General features: G+C 37.7%; 1 protein-coding gene across 1 annotated transcript; it reads left to right on the forward strand.

Moving 5' to 3' along the window:
• The first annotated feature begins 1415 nt into the window (after positions 1 to 1415).
• Positions 1416 to 8960, forward strand: LOC109029714 (protein escargot). The gene is made up of 2 exons (XM_019040301.2): positions 1416 to 1981; positions 6193 to 8960. The coding sequence occupies exons 1-2, from the start codon at positions 1846 to 1848 to the stop codon at positions 7440 to 7442; spliced, it is 1386 nt and encodes a 461-aa protein (XP_018895846.2). The 5' UTR covers positions 1416 to 1845; the 3' UTR covers positions 7443 to 8960.
• Positions 8961 to 14079: the final 5119 nt, after the last annotated feature.

Genomic DNA, 14079 nt, shown 5'->3' on the forward strand with positions numbered 1-14079 from the left:
GGAAGATAAGTGCATATTTTAGGATGCATTATTCCTCCCCGGTTATTTTTATTGGGTAGTAGGAGCACGAAAGCATCGCATGGTGATTTCCACATATCGGCATTTTTACCCAACAAGAGGCATATATGTGTTGAATAGTTATGCGTATCACTCCAACATTTATTTCATCCGGATGGCAATAGTAAGTACTTATATTTTAGTATATTTTCAACAAAAAATTATAAAATTGATAAGAGCTAAAAATAAAAATTATTGATTATTTTAATACGTCGCAAATATTTTCTTACTTAGTTCTAATAGAGTATTTAATTCGCGATAAATCCAAGAAAGTGGCAGTACCTCACAAGATCACTTTAACAGGGATTAATCAAATAACGCACCAAATATATCGCAATGTCTCTGGGACTTTGCAACTTCTACAGGTTCTACTAGGAGTCCAAAAGTTTGCGAAATTAACATACTGTCTCTCAAAATTGTACATAAAATAGAAAACTTACGTATCTGCTTCACTTTAAAGCACTATAATTCAATACCTACCCGGAAAATTGTTAGAAGGACCTAGTTTGCACGGTGTTTAAGAAAGCACCACCTTTTCCTTTCGATGGAAATTGCAAAACCATTGAGGTTTTCCGGGATGTGAAAAATAAAAAATACATTTATTTCATAACAAATATATCGCTGATTTTGACACACAAAAAAATATGGTTGAATGAACCATATTTCTGAAAAAATCTATAAATTCTCACTGAGAATAGTAATATGTTGTTTTAGCGTCTCGGATGTCAAAAATGTGTATGATGATCCGAAGATACTGCCTTTATTGCCCACGCAGTTGCTTTTAAAATTTGAGAACGTACATTCAACTGCCTTGGTAACAAAGACAGCATCTTTGGATCACCAGACACATTTTTGACCTCCTGGATGCAAAAACAGCATACCATTTTTTTTTTTTTTTTTTTGTTACCGTAACCTCCGGCAGCAAAATGGTAATTTCAACAATATTTTTCGGTAAGCAGCAAAATCAGGAAAAGTCTTGGATGTTTCCGCAATTGTGGACACGTAAAAACTAGAACGGAACATCACAATAATGTTCACTAGATTTTTTCCTTTGCGGGCAACTATTGGTTTCCGCGGAGAATAGCGATCGAGGTGATGAAAAGCATCTGTAGAAATGCGCACGAGCTACGAAGACGGGTGGCGGCGGGGGGCAGGGACGAGGGGGAGGGGGAGGGTTTGGGGAGAAAGGTGACGAAGATGGAGATAAAACGGCACCGAGCCCAGATTCATATACTCGCCGAGATGAAATGTGTAAACAAAAAAGAAACGAGAAAAAAAACGGGAATAGGACAGGAGAGGTGCACAATCCACACCTGTCCGTAGACTCCACCTAGTACCGAGCTGGATTGGTCGAGCGGCGCGGCCTCTGATTGGCTGACGCGCACGTGGCGCCCAACTTTTTTTCAGTAGTATACTCCAGGATCCGAAGTGGGGTCCAGAGGAGCAGAGGGTATATTGCCTACCCGCGGACCTTCCGCTAGTCAGAACTGCGCCAGCAGTCGAGCTGTAAGCATGTGTTGCGCTGTCGCTCTCTGATACGCTAGTGATCGTGCTTTCGTCAACTTCGAATAGTTTTCGCGTGTTCGTTGAAATCGGAATTCACTCTGTTTTATTCAACAGACTTGTGTTACAATAACTTTAATTCGATTTTATTTTCAATCGCTGTGTCCTCTGGAATTTGTACTCTGTTGTTTTTTGTATGAAAAAATAATTAGGAATTTTGTTGTGCTCATGCGTGGATATTAAGTGTGCTCAGTGCTGGATTAAGTTTCGCTGATTTTTTGGATTATGCACGTAAAAGAAGAAACCATTCGAGTCGCCACAATGCCTCGCTCGTTCCTCGTCAAGAAAAATAACTACAGTCACTGCCCGCTCAAGAAGCGACCAGTCTACTTCGTGAAGGATGAATCAGAATATGATGCAGGTAAGAATCTGTCACTGTCCAATCAAAATATATAATTTGCAAGGTTCTAGATTATGTCGTGCGAATAAAAAATATTCCATTTTGACCTGAAAATTTCAATTGGTTCATATTTCGTTGGGGGCGTGATAATTTGCCGCAGTGTTAGGCGTTGAATCAAATAAATCCATTCCTCTAAGTTCATTTATCAAAAATTGTATACAAATATTGCATCCCCAATTTACGGGGACTTACATGCCAGATTATTTATTTTGTACCTTCAATCAGAAATTAGATTTTGCTGAATAAATATAAGAAATCTCATAAAAATTCACAGCTTCGAAAATATACTCTGAGAAATAATTAAAACGCGGATTAATATATTTATGTTTATTCAGTGACATTTTGTTTAAATCCGTATTATTTTAAATTTTAAATATATTTAATTGTCGCTCCTAATCCAGCCTAGTCTAGTTCTATGCAAATCTGATTTTTAATGAGTCAAAATTCACACAGCACTTCGATACTTAATGAAATTCCCCCAATAAGTTTGATAGCCCTTTAATGGTGTCCCTAATAATTTGAATTTCGTGTATTTTAAAACCAGTGAGTAGGAATCATACTAGAACAATTTATGTGTAATGTGGAGAGTATACTTGCTCATTAAATAATCAGCCTTTTGAAGGTGTCAAAACTACGAATTACTTACCGCATCTGATTACGAGTCACATGGTGTAATTTCAATTTTTCTCTCAATGAGAGGTCTAAAGTGATGTAATTTTCAAACGACGGATTTTGTTTGTAATTGATGATTACGAGTTTAATGCACTTTGGCCCACTGAAACAAACGTAAACAAACACCACGAGGTATTCACGCGCCCGATATGTAAACAAACAAGAGCCACGCATTGATATGATAAGAATTATATTTCTCAAAACGTGTCAATTGTCTCTCAAATTAAATTATTGAACAATATGACCAATCTAGTACCACAATAAATTAAATCTTGATATTCGTCTAAACAATTGTCATGCGCTGGATCATTTATGTTCACACGACATCGTTTCGACCGATCCTGCAGATTCATGAACCTAAATTCTGTGTGTGTGCGTGTAGTTTGCATTACTATAGATTTAAATTTTTCAATATGTCCTTAAGTATTAATTACGGTAAAAATTATGTACTACGATCGGCTTTGACGTTATTTTGACGGATATTTTTGTGAGAGTGGATTACTGGTTCCAAGATTTTGATGAGTTAAGTTTTTTTTTCCGAGAACATTTTATTTAAAAGTTATCGTTGCTTAAAATATTGAAATTTAAAGTTATATTGATCAAAATAATACTTTGGGAAAATTTGATGGCCGAAGTCAAAGGTCATCCCACCGATTACTCAGGATGGTGCTATATAGCAACAGGTAGCTCTTTCGCACGCTGTCATTAAACCTCGCTCAGACAATGTTCATTTTAAAAAAAAAAAACACATTAATCGTGATAAGAGCAGTACTCATTAACTTTTCAATCTTAAAATATGATGATTGCATTCCGGGAAAAAATTTTTGGCTCTCGAAACTATGTTTTTCTTCTTCTTAGCGATGAATTTCCCACTTTAACTGTAATCAAGTTTGACAAATAGTACTTTTAGCCGGTAGTTCTTACTAAGATGCGTTCAGTGTGGATTGTAAATGTATACATATTTTAGCTAATAATCAGAGTGAGTGGGGTTGTAAGAAGTTCAGGAAATGAAGTTTTGTTTGGATGCTAATGAATGTAGCTTTGAGCATATTATGTAACCAGTCGAAATCAGCTTCAAAGGGACAAAAAACGTACAGAGAGAATACAGGGCTGATCTCAAACAACACGAGAGCTTTAAAGCACGGGAATTTAGCTTACCGATCGGTGAATTAACTATCGGTAGTCGGGTGTAGGTTGGCGGCCGATAATTCGTCGTCTTCCTGGCACGAGGGCGTAACTACACTCCACAATGAACCCTGTTGTCCGCACAATTCAATGTTTTTCCGGGCTCATCTTAATTTATAATTACGCCTCTCTGTCAGCCGGGCGGCGAATCCATGTATACGCATCACAACGTATAGTGTTGATGCTTTAAATGTATGTATGCATGCTCTCCCAAAGCCGCCCCGAGAACTTTCACTGAGAATCACGATTCTCTTAGCTTTTGCGCCGTGCATGCCTCTGCTGCTGAGCCTCTTGGCGCCAGTGGCGTGCCGTGCGATGTATCGATTGATCTGCCATTTAAACCTATGGAAAAGGATCGATGAACAGGGTGTTTGCAATGAACACTTAAATAATCGATTTTTACCATGGCTTTAAATGGGAAAACATCGATAATCGATTATTCATGCCTCGCCACTGTGTTGCATCTGTGTACGAGACAAGTTATTTAGCCACCTTATCATCTCTCTTTTCGAATTCGCGTTGACTCTCTATAGGAAAAAGTTCGTAAAACTTTGCCGAGGGAGAAAAAGGCTGGAACAGAAAACACGGAACAACGTTTACTTAGTTTTGAGAGAACGATTTTTAAAGTTTGGAAAATGCACTGAGTCTTTGGGGAGCAATAAGCTTAAATTGGTACTGATAGCTTTTGGTCGTTGTTTGACTACAAATTTTACTTCAGAAATAGATTAAATCTCAATCACTCCAGACTTAAAACTTGTTGGAGAATATGGCTTTTTTTCTCGTTCTGCTGAATTCTGTCCGTTTCATAATCAGAAAATGCTGAAAAATGCTTCATTGAGAGGCTCAAATTTCAAAATTTTTTGAGGGAGCCCCCTCCCCCAGGGAATCTTTAGTTGAAACTGAAATTTTGTGATGTTTCCTACGTGATAGGGTGTCATGTTTTAACCCAATGAAAATCATGAAAAGCTTGCCTCGATTTGACATGAGATTCGCGACATTTTGCTAAAGCAACTGACTGTTTTTAAAAAAATTAGATTAGGACGGTTTTCTTTATGAGAATAATTATTACAGCAGACAAATGTGAATTTGGCGAAAAAATACGGGACTCTCAGTTACGAAGAAGAATGCTTAATTCCGATACTTTGTTGAGACTTTCTTTCACGACATAAACTTAAGCTGAATCGATTTAGCGGCGCAATTTGTAAAAAAAAGTGTAAGCATTATACTTATGAACGCATTGTACAAACTTACCTCAATTTCTACTCAGCTTTCGAGCTGAAAGAAGAGGAAAAAATCTACCCCTGAGCAGCCCATTTGTTTTCATTTACTATTTTACCACTATCAAGAATGCATTTGTTACGTATTTTCTTTGATTGGAACATATGGAGGGCATTCTAATTTTGAGGAGGACGAGAAGGGAGCTCTCAATTTTTAGTCAATAATGGTTGTCTTTGATAATTCGACGTACTTATGCTAAACGGAACTTTGTAAAAATGAATTATTTCAATGGAACTATGGAGCACGCAACCGCTATGTGAACAGTTTTGTTTAGCATAATTGCTTCGAGTTAACTTTTTGTCATTTCATCATGTGAGGAGCTTGGAGGACAAGGCGCATAGGTGCGGTTTTTGAAAAATTTGAGGTATTAATGATCTCAAGTAAAACTAGTCTTAATGCATATTATGTGAACAATTTGCTCACAAAATCAAATTTTTAAGCATCAAAAGTTACTTGAAACTTACTTTCCGCCATAACGATCCGTGTAATTTCGGGACTTCAAGTACGTGCTTCTCGAAATAGCAAATACTGCACTTATGCGCCGTGCTCCTCAACTGGACTACACTTTGCAATCAGGAACTACGATTTGTGGCTCATTTTAGAAACAACTTATATGCCCTTAGATTTCCTATGCCTATAGGTATTTTTATGTGTGAACCAGAAACGGTAGTTCTTCCATTGCAGTCCAATTTTATCGACGGCACACTGAAAAAGATGGTATGCTGTTTTAGCATCTAGGATGTCAAAAATGTGTCTAGTGATCCTAGGGTGCGCCTTGATTGCCTGCGCAGTTGAATTCGCATTCACAGGATGTAAAGTTAACTGCGAAGGCAGTAAAGGCAACATCTTTTGATCACCAGACACATTTTTGATATCCTAGATGCTAAAACAGCATATTATTTTTTTCTGTGCAAGCAACATACAGCAAAAACTGCATTTATGCGCCTTTTCCTCCAAGCCCCTCATTTGAAACTTTTTGTGTTGGATCCGGTTGTTGCGTAAGATTCTAACGGTTCGGTTTCCTTTGCTTGTTTCAGATAGCGCGAGCGATCACTCGGAGCCTGAAAACCTGAGCACGAAACCGCAAGACCTGAGCCTGGCCGGGAAAACGGGATCATCAGGTGTCACTCTGATGAGCATGAAAGCGCTGACCGGTGAAAGTTGCGGGGTCCTCGGAGCCATGAGCGGAGCGCCGTGCTATCCGTCCCTGCCCTCGGCCGCCCCGGCACACGCGCCCGCCACTCCGTCCAGCAAGACCTGCGGCGGTCCCTTGGAACCGCTCAACCTCAACACTCCGATGGAGATGAAGCGGACTTTGTCGCCGCTCAAGTATCGCGAGGCCCCGCCGCCGCCCCCGCACTCTCCGCCGCACTCGGCCTTCAACCCGTACTCGGGCAACAAGGAAGTCTACCCTCACTACTACTCCTCCCTGTCGCCGAGCAAGCCTTGCTACGAGCAGCCCATCTCCCCGTACACCCGCGAAAGGTCGCCCTCCAAATCGCCAAGTTACGGTTTCTCGCCTTTCCGACCCGTCCCGACGATCCCCGTCAAGAGGGAGCTGGACTCGCGGCTCTACGTCCCCTACCCCTACGCAGAGAGCTTGTCCCCCGTCTCGCCGACCTGGTCCTCGCACAGCCTCTTCCAGTCGCACTTCCCGCCGCCCGCCACCCCCGAAGATCTCTCCTCCCCCGGGAGCGTGGCCAGCAGCGGCGAGAGCAGCAGCAGCGGAAGCACCAGCTGCGGCAAAAAGCGGAGCAAAGAGGGCTCCAACCCCCGCTACAAGTGCGTCTTCTGCAACAAGTCCTACTCCACCTACTCCGGGCTCTCCAAGCACCAGCAGTTCCACTGCGCCGCCAACGAGGACTCCTCCGCCAAGAAGACGTTCAGCTGCAAGTACTGTGAGAAGATCTACTTCTCTCTGGGCGCTTTGAAGATGCACATCCGGACGCATACGCTTCCGTGCAAGTGCAAGCTCTGCGGGAAGGCCTTCTCCCGCCCTTGGCTCCTGCAGGGTCACATCCGGACGCACACGGGCGAGAAGCCGTTCTCGTGTCAACACTGCAACCGTGCCTTCGCGGACAGGTCGAATCTTCGGGCTCACCTCCAGACTCACTCCGATGTCAAGAAGTACTCGTGTCCGACCTGCAGCAAGACATTCTCCAGGATGTCTCTCCTGTCCAAACACACGGATGGCGGATGCGCTGGTACAGGATCCGTGCACTCCGATGATCTCCACGCTTTTCAGTCATTGCCGCGGCCTGTCCCGACGTTGGCTATCGCATCATAGCCTCCTTGTTGAATCTCTCTCCCCCCACTCCAAACACTAGTCGTTTTTCTTTTTAACTCTGTACTCAGAAACTCCCGTTTCGAACGCTTCTTCTCTCACTCTCTGTTTTCTCCGTCAACAGTTTTCTTCTCCGGAGCTTTTCACGTTCTGGACGAACTTTGTAATTTCTTGTTGAATATCTTGCCTTTTTTAAAGAAAGTATATTTCGTATAGGTTTATTGAGACTGAAAATCGTACCATGTAAATTTAATACTCCTCATGCACGGAATGAGAGCACACCATGACATTAATGTTTCCCTCGGATCAATTTAAATGTTCTTCAAAATCAGGTCAACTTTTGATATTGCAATTTTTGATGAGAAGAAACGCTATTTTGGACAAATAGTTGTATATTAAGCTCTCAATAATCTTGACATATTTCAAAAGACATCATCAAAAGATTGTTTGTGATTTGAACTTAATTATCTGTTTTTTTCTCTGAGTTTTCCAACTTTTGGACCAATGATTGGGCGATGAAGCTCTCCCGATTAGTTCGATACCAAATTATTCCGATAAAAAGTATCTGTTTACTTTTTATAGGTGATCATTTTTTTTTCATTTTTTTATATTTACATAACTTTGCATCACCTTGAATAGATAATACTCATTACTTTGTATTTTTGTATAAAATTACATCGAACCAATGTAAATTACGACATCACTGTCATATTTTGATAGTATACCAAAGAAAATTTTCAAGTCATGGACAAATTGTTTTGAAGTGTTATAATATCGTAATATTTGCGCGTACCAATTACATTTTTATGTATTTTTCCTGTTTTAATTTTACTTTTCCCAACAGAAGTCAGAATAAAATATTTTTATTGTCGAAAAGTAATAACTATTCTGCGAGAGCAATCAGCTGCTCTAAAGTAGATACGGATTGACCATTTTTATTTGTTACCAGCCATACATAATTTTCATGAAGTTTTAATCACCTCATGTCTCTACACATTCACAATTTTAAGGATATTTGCTTTATTTTTGTCCCGTTAAAAAAGCTGAACACATTACTTGAAATTGTTTATTAATTGAATTGGCTTTTTATCTCAACTTTTTGGATATAATACTCAACTGTTTTCAAAGGACTTATTGAACAGAAACTTAATACTCTCAAAAATTGCAGCCATTTCATGAATAGTTATTTAAAATTTGACACTTGAACAACATGTGAAACTAACGCTTCTTTTTCTGCAAGAAATTTTCGTTAGAAGTGCGTTATTACACATTATAACGCTTGGTAAAAGCCATTTTTGAAACTAGTCACGCCTAAGGCATTTATAAATTATCAGTTAATTGTACAGTAAATTAGATTTGAAGGTCTCTGTAAATAATTCTGTGCCTTAAATCTTTTAAGTTTCTTGTAAATGTTCTTTGTGTATTATTGTTCCTTTTATGAATATTTATTTTTTCAAGAAATTTCTTTTCTCGTGAAAAGAGGTATATTCTTTGTAATAAAAAATCGTTTGATATTTCAAATTTTTTACTTATTATTTTTCACTCCTACTAATATTATGAATCCTATAAAATTACAACTTACTATATGAACAAAAGTTATTCAATATGATTTTGCAAAAAATGTACTTTCAATAGTTTAAATTGTCTATTAAAATTCCTAAGATCTAGTTTGATCCAAAAAAAAATAATAAAAAAAAATAAAAATAAAAAAAAAATAAAAAAAAATAAAATAATTATGGAAAAGTCATGGTAAATCCTTTTGTCCGCCACTGAAAAATATTGAGAACATAATTTCAGATTCTTAAAACTCTTTTTTTTTAAAATGAGCCATCAGGTACAATCATCAAAACGTCCTCACTAGTTCATAGCTTTTTCTTTGACAGACAAGAGGACAAAATCCAAATTTCTACAATCTTTACGAAATTTAAGATCTTTATGAAGAAATCTTCCATCTTTGATCAATTAATCATCAAGTTTCCTTTGAAGTAGTAAATTGAGTTCGAAAATTGAATATGTCAGTAAATTATGAAGAATCGTACGGATATTAGTTTTGTAAAGATCTAGTTAGAGGCTTAGGCACCAAGAAAAGAATAACCAATTTTCAAAGAGGACAATCACAGTAAATTTATTTAAAGTACAAGCTAAATATGCAAACAAATTCACTCATGTGGATTAAAAGAAAAACAGACTAAATGGTTTAGACTAAAAATGGTTGAAGTAAAAACATTTCAAATGCAGTCAATAAATGTTTTGATAGAGCAAACATACAGTTACATTTTTTATTGATTTGCACATTACCTCGGCTAAAATTAAGAGACAGTATTAAAAAGCTATAACCAATTTACCATTTTTAGTAAAACTGTTTAAATCTATCATCTTTTTCCCCTGTGCAACTCCATGTCAGTTTGAAACCTCATATACGGGGGATACGATTGATATGCGTAAAAATTTTATGCAAGCAATGGAAACAATGTTTCACTTATTTCACGATTATCATTCTTATTAAGATTTCAGAGAGAGGATTTTTTTGGAGTTTTTTAGGACTGAGTGTTCTGTAGGAAATCGGATGAAAATTACTTTCGTGTCATGTACACTTTCTTGCCCTTATATTTTCATGCAATATTAAAGTAAGCGTCAAAAAACGTCCTCCATCAACTATAGAACTAGATCCAGTTTAATTGAATTGAACAAAGTTTTTTGGTAAAAAAGGGATAAACTCGTTATTTGTTTTGAGGTCTCTGAAATAAAAGAGAATATCACATTCTAGAATTTGATGAAACTACTAAACGCATCTTGAATTTTTCGAGGATATTATGATTTTAGAAATAATTTTACCCATGTATACCAATAAGAAATCGCAATCAATCTTATATCACCAAATATTGGCCCGAGCTCAGAATATTGTTACGACACGATTGTACAATAAAGGAGCCTCAATAGTAGGTTCATGCTTTTAAACGCATTTATCGTGTTCCAGATATCACTGAGAAAATAGCACTAGTGGTTTTCATCATCAATTTGAGCTTGATCACAGAAAACGGTGCAATTTTTGAGATTTCACAGCCGAAATAAGTATTATTGAGTGTTGTTCAGCTGTTAGGTGCCAAAATTGTTTGAAAGGTATGTATATATGATCAATTCAACGTCAAAAAAATGATTAGCCTCATTTTGAAATCAAGTTGTGGAAAAAAAAGAAAGAAAGAAAAAAAAAAAGGTTGCGACAGCATGATTTACCAGAGGATTTTTCTGCTCGGTAGTATTGAGTTATCCGGTCATCATCAGTAAGAAAGAAAAATGAACAAAAAACAACCAAAGTTGTGCAGGAATGTGTAATAAATTTGCGACCATATTTGGCAATAAAGAGAGGAAAAAAGTAGGTTCACTGACAGAGAGTTTATTCGCGCGAGACATGCACCCGCAGTGCCTGTGATGGCCTGTATCAATTTGGTACCGATACTGAACTCACGTTGAAATATAATATGTGCGACCCCTGAATATTTTTGAGGAAATTAAAATATTTGACGTTCCGCCTGGACGCGGCAAGGTTTTCGTTCTCATTAAAATCACAGACAGGTACCTCCGTGGGTACTCCGTATCTAATTAATCTACTGACAAGTCAACCCACGAACATGCAATCTATACCTGTGTTTCAAATATATTTGCCTTGTATAGCGGGAAATAAGTGTTGTCATCCCATGGCTTCTTTCAAATAATTTTTGGTAACTAATTTTTTGCGCACGGAATAACGTCTCCTGAAAACTTAAATTCCGTGCATTGGTGTCCTTTTTTCTGTAGCCGATCACAAACTACGAGAAAAAATAATTTTTGGGATGAACTTGGGAGCCTCTCAATCAGTTGTTTTTTTTGTGTCGCGTTAAAGTCTCTGAAAGGATTTCAATTAGCTGCACGTCGAGCGAAATTACTCTCCCCCTTCTCCATCATTTTAGTTGTCATACGTGCATCAATTGGGAATCAAATAGTTTACAGTTAGTATTTAGACTGATATAGTGATCTTGTATATTAATGAGAGGATTTGAAAATACACCATTTGTGGGAAAAATTATGCAAATAGAAGTGAAATACATGTGCCATGATGTTTTTAGCGAGAAAAGTTGAAATGTGCAACACTTCAAAACAAGTATAAGAGAAGAAAATACATTTTTCAAATTTTCCTCTCCTTTTTTGTCTCTTCTTTTAACATCACATGATGGAAAAATTCGTTTCTACAATATATTCAATTAACAGCGGGCTGACTGTTGGAATTGATAGACAAAGCGATAAAAAAAAAGGATATAATGCGTATGGAGCGATCCTATTGGTTAATTTGGGTGGTTCTTTTAGACTAAAGGAGAAAATGATGGACTAACTAAAGGGTCTCCCGTGGGTTGCCGTTAGTTAGTCTATTACCTACCTCCTTTGTCCATTGCAACCACGAACTTCCACCAATAGAATCCAATCATATCTTTTTTGTCTTCATTGTCTATAGCTTTGTCTATCAATTTCAACAATCAGCCCGCAGGTGAATAAACATTAAGAAATTTTGATTTTAACTTAATTCATGCAATGCGCTTTATTTCACTCAAAGTTTGAAACAGTGATTCTTTAATTGCGCAATCTTATGAGCCTATCAAAGAGTTGGATAAGAACAACAAATGCATGTACCAAAATGGAGTTGAATGGTTTGCTTTCAAGACTGCCAACTTTACTGAGCCGTTTTGATATTTGTATCCACATTTCTATTTTCGTAGAGGATGCTCGCCAATATGTTTGAAACAGATGCTTCAAAATTTCATATCGTGTGCTTACACGCTTATTGCTTATGCATATCGTTTGTTGGTTTGGACTTTACCTGAGAAAATTCAAAAGACAGCTCTGAAACATTGCAAAAGAGCGGCGTGGTTTTCGAAGAAATCCATTCAATTCAGAAAGGAATTTGGTTTAAGTGAAAAAGACGGCGAAGCAAGAGGATAAGACATCATGTGACCATCCTCTATTCTGCCGTCCTAAGGAACAACGCCGTATGAACATTCGGGAGTTGCCAAATTTCCTAAGATAAAATATTTATTTTGGAGGAAAATCACAAATATTTCTCATTGAAATTTTCAGTCACTTTAGATCAAATGACAAACAAAATTATCTGAGAAATTTGCAGAAAAATATTCAAAAGTTTGCCTGAAAATTAGTCATTTGCAGGAGGGAATTTGGCAACGCCTGAAGGCTTATACGGCGTTGTTCCTTAGCACGGCAGTATTATTTTCTTAATAGTTGGATGTATTAATGCTGAAAGGAACTATGTTCGAGTAGTACGAATGAATTAAATCGAAAGAAAATATCAAGCGAGCAAATCCTGAGAACGTACTTATTCTTTATAGAATTCACTTCCACATGATTCCATTTAGCATAAATACGCTGAATTGATCTCTAAAACTAGGTTTCTAGCACCGTGGAATTTACTTGAAGGTCAAATATTTCAGGAATTTAGAACTGCAATTTAACGATGGCCAGAGGGTGGTCGACAAGAATTTGAGTCGCGGGTCGGACGATGCGATGCAAAGAGCGGAATTTTCAGACCTAACTGATAAGCGAGATAATTTATTCTCGATTAATGCAGCCAATGGATTCGTGGTGAAGGTCGCGATGAGAAGTTGCGTCAAGTGTTGAGCGCTCAGAACTGCCTCTTCCTGCTCCGTAACCCGCTCGAAATCTTCATTTGAATTTCGCGTCGAACTTTGGTACTCATCTTTTTCCGATCGCTTATTATTTATCCGTCGAACGTACATAACACCTTTTATGATAAGTTTCAGAGAGAATGAACGTTACTCGATATTGAATTCAAGATTCGATCGAATCAGAAAATCTAATCATTTCCGCTTTTTTCGACCGAAGTCTTAATATTACCTCTAAAAATATTGAGTGATCTTTTGCCTGTTGTCGTAAGTAAATGATCTTAGTTTCGATCAATATTTGTAATCAGAGCCGGATTTACCATTGAGTTAAGTAAGTTATAGTGTAGGGACGCAAAATTTTAAGTATATCTTTTAATAAATGATGAGTTGAGTGTTTAATTAGACTCCAATAGGGTTTGGTTTCTCCTGCAATTGGAAAGTTTCAATTGATTGAACGGAGAATGAGCTTAACTCACATATGAATTAACAGTGTAGCAGCTTAGATTTGTAAATACATGCGATTGTATTAAATATACCACATTTTGAAATTAAAAACTACAATTTCCCGCTCAGTGTAGATACAACGTATGTACCATTAGTTTCCCTATGCTATTAGGCGTTTTTACAGACAAAATGTAGTCCAATTACCTCATGAAAAGTAATGGCACATAAGAAACACCTTCATTGCAAAAAGATACTTTCTATCGTGGCCGCAGAGGCAAAATAATCGTATCATTTCATAACCCAATCAACAGTTGAGCAGCTCAGATAAATGCGACTGATCTACATGATTTCTTGATGAAGAGTGACAGCGCACAAGAAACGCCTTCTTTTAGAAAAGATACTTCGTAGCGTGGCCGCAGAGGCCGAATAGTTGCATCATGTCAAAACCCAATAAAAAATGATACAGTTTTGATTGATTTAAAGTCTTACTAGATGAAGAGTGATGGCGTATAAGAAACGCCTTCATTGAG

The sequence above is a fragment of the Bemisia tabaci genome, chromosome 7 (genome assembly GCF_918797505.1).
Source record: "Bemisia tabaci chromosome 7, PGI_BMITA_v3".
NCBI lineage: Eukaryota > Metazoa > Arthropoda > Insecta > Hemiptera > Aleyrodidae > Bemisia > Bemisia tabaci.

Coding starts and splice junctions, on each gene's coding strand:
- LOC109029714 (XM_019040301.2), top strand. CDS start 1,846: ATGCACGTAAAAGAAGAAACCATTCGAGTCGCCACAATGCCTCGCTCG. Junction 1,982..6,192: donor TGAATCAGAATATGATGCAG/GTAAGAATCTGT, acceptor TGCTTGTTTCAG/ATAGCGCGAGCGATCACTCG.